Consider the following 2,701-nt stretch of genomic DNA (forward strand, 5'->3'; position numbering starts at 1 on the left):
GGGTTCTCATTCCTAACGATGTTACTATTATTATATTATTATTATTATTACTATTATTAATCAGGTCGCTGCCGTGAATCGAACTCGGAACCTTGGGGTTAGTAGCCCGCGCTCTTAACCACTACGCCATATGCCCAAAACACCTGACGAAGGCTGGAGGGTATATCAGCCGAAACGTGTTAACAACAAAAAAGATGAGGACAAATATCCGTCAAATGTAAATAACGAAATTGTTTCATTGTTAGTTTTTACTAACCTACAAACAAATATTTTATTTCAAAAATTTGCATGTGTATATACGAGGTCCACAGATGATAAGATAGCTCTCAGAGGATCCACAAGCAAAATAAGGTTGGGAACACACACACCCAATAACACATGTATTCACACGAGTTTTTAGTGACAGTATCAACAATAACGAGTAGCCAATCAGAATGCCAGCAGTCATTTATTTAACACTTATATCATAACTTTATTGAGCTTACATCATCGTGCGCAGATGATTTACTAAACAACAACTGAGTGTATATATCTATAACTGTCAGGTGTTTGTTTCGAAATCAGGAAAAACCTCCCCCCAAAAAACAGACCAACAAAAACACATTTTAAAAACTAAGGATATACCATGTATTTTTAAACTCGTTTTACTTCAACTGTTTTCGACTAGGTGCAATTTATAAACGGAGTAATAAATACAATTCAAAGTTGGTCAAATTACTACATATATTAATCAGCGAGTCACCTGAGCGATTGACAAAGCAGTCTTCGATTATTTCACTCCTTTATAACAAGGCTACGATAAGATGGCTGTGTTCATTGCTTTAATTGCGATCTTTATCGTGTTGTTATACATGTATGTATTTCTTTTAAACTTTTAATTCTTTCTTCTATCATTCTTTCGCGCACGCCTACATCATCTGAGTGAAGGCGCAATGTCCCAGTGGTTAGGGTAGCGGACTCGCGGTTTCGATTCCCAGACCAGGCGTTGTGAGAGTTTATTGAGCGAAAGCACCTAAAAGTTCCACGAGGCTCCGGCAGGGGATGATGGTGGCGAACCCTGCTGTACTCTTCCACCACAACTTTCTCTCACTCTTACTTCCTGTTTCTGTTGTGCCTGTAATTCAAAGGGTCAGCCTTGTCACGCTGAATCTCCCCGAGAACTACGTTAATGGTACACGTGTCTGTGGAGTGCTCAGCCACTTGCACGTTAATTTCACGAGCAGGCTATTCCGTTGATCGGGTCAACTGGAACTCTCGACGTCGTAACCGACGGAGTGCCAACAACATCATCTGTGTGGTTAGGAAATTCGCTTCAGTATTTAACGCGATTTCAGATTCGATCGCATACCTCTGGTTAACAATAAAGAAGTGATATTGAACCAGTGTGTGTTATTATTGGCATAATGACCCTCCCAAGACACAAGATTTGTTTCAACACAAATTCATATCAAGAATCTTGCAAACCAGACACAAAAACGAAACCTATTGCATCTGTTTCTGAAAAACGATGCAACCTTTTACGCTTGAATCTTAATTTTTTTTGTTTGTCTTTCAGCTATGGAAGGTGGAACTTCGGTGCACTGAAGGCAATTGGTGTAGATGGACCCGAACCAGTAGTGTTTATGGGTAACTTGATTGAAATGGGCAAACGGGTGAGTAAATATTATAAGTATATAAATCATCATCATCGTCATCATCATCCTCATCATCATTTAACGTCCACTCCCCTTGCTGGCATGGGTTAGATGGTTCGATTGGAGCTGATGAGCTGTGGAACTGCACCAGGCTCCAGTAAGACTTGGCTAGGTTCCTACAGCTGGATGCCCTTCTTAACGCCAACCACTCCAGGATTTTAACGATTGCTTTTATGTGCCACCGGCACAGGTGCCATTTACATGACTACGATCCACATGTGCCATTTATATGGTGCCATCAATGACCGTGACTCATGGGTGCCACGTATGTGGCACCGCCAACGACCATGACTATGATTCATGGGTGCCGTTCACACGTCTCTGTCAACAATCATAGTAGCTACAATGCGCAGGTGCCATTTACATGAATCCAACACCCTAACCACTACGCCATGCACTGGTTATAATGTAGAGGCTAAAGTTGTAGTTTTCGCCATTACACTAAACACACCGGCCTCGTTTTGATAAAATTGAGCATGTTTGCGCATGTAGCAACAACTGTGACTCAGATAAGTGAGAGCTATTTTCCAAACGTAGCTTTTAGTAGTGAACCAGTAACTGACTTTTCTGGTTGAAAAAAAAAAAAAAAAAAAAGAACACGGTGTTTGAAATCCAGTTCCAACAGAATTATATTTGTGAGGTCATCTGTAAATAATCGTCAGGTTACGTTAAGCCTTTGACATTTATTGTAGCTGTGAAAGTTTTAGCCGTGTTATTTTTTTAGTTGAAAAGAACAAGCGTAATTTATTAATGAAAAATAATTAGTCTTAACGCTGTTGAAGGAAGCTATGTTGTTTCCCTTACTGGTAGGCTGTCAGTATCTACAGGGTGTCTACAAAGTCTGGGAACTTGGAGTAAATAAAATCGTAACATAAACAATTAAATATAAGAAATAGTAACTTCTTAAAGTATCTGTTAATCCCCATGTACCCAGATTGTAAATAAAATCGTAACAAACAATTAAATATAAGAAATAGTAACTTCTTAAAGTATCTGTTAATCCCCAT

The 2,701-nt window shown here is 39.3% G+C and overlaps 1 protein-coding gene across 1 annotated transcript in view; it reads left to right on the top strand.

Moving 5' to 3' along the window:
• Positions 1–450: 450 nt before the first annotated feature.
• The window catches only part of LOC106868968 (cytochrome P450 3A4), a 16,659-nt gene continuing 14,408 nt past the window's right edge, over positions 451–2,701 (top strand). Inside the window, exons 1-2 of the mRNA XM_014914450.2 lie at positions 451–853; positions 1,556–1,652. Coding sequence (XP_014769936.2) covers positions 804–853; positions 1,556–1,652 — 147 coding nt within the window. The 5' untranslated portion in view covers positions 451–803. The remainder of the gene's footprint in view (positions 854–1,555; positions 1,653–2,701) is intronic.

The sequence above is a fragment of the Octopus bimaculoides genome, chromosome 26 (assembly GCF_001194135.2).
Source record: "Octopus bimaculoides isolate UCB-OBI-ISO-001 chromosome 26, ASM119413v2, whole genome shotgun sequence".
In the NCBI taxonomy this organism is placed as follows: domain Eukaryota; kingdom Metazoa; phylum Mollusca; class Cephalopoda; order Octopoda; family Octopodidae; genus Octopus; species Octopus bimaculoides.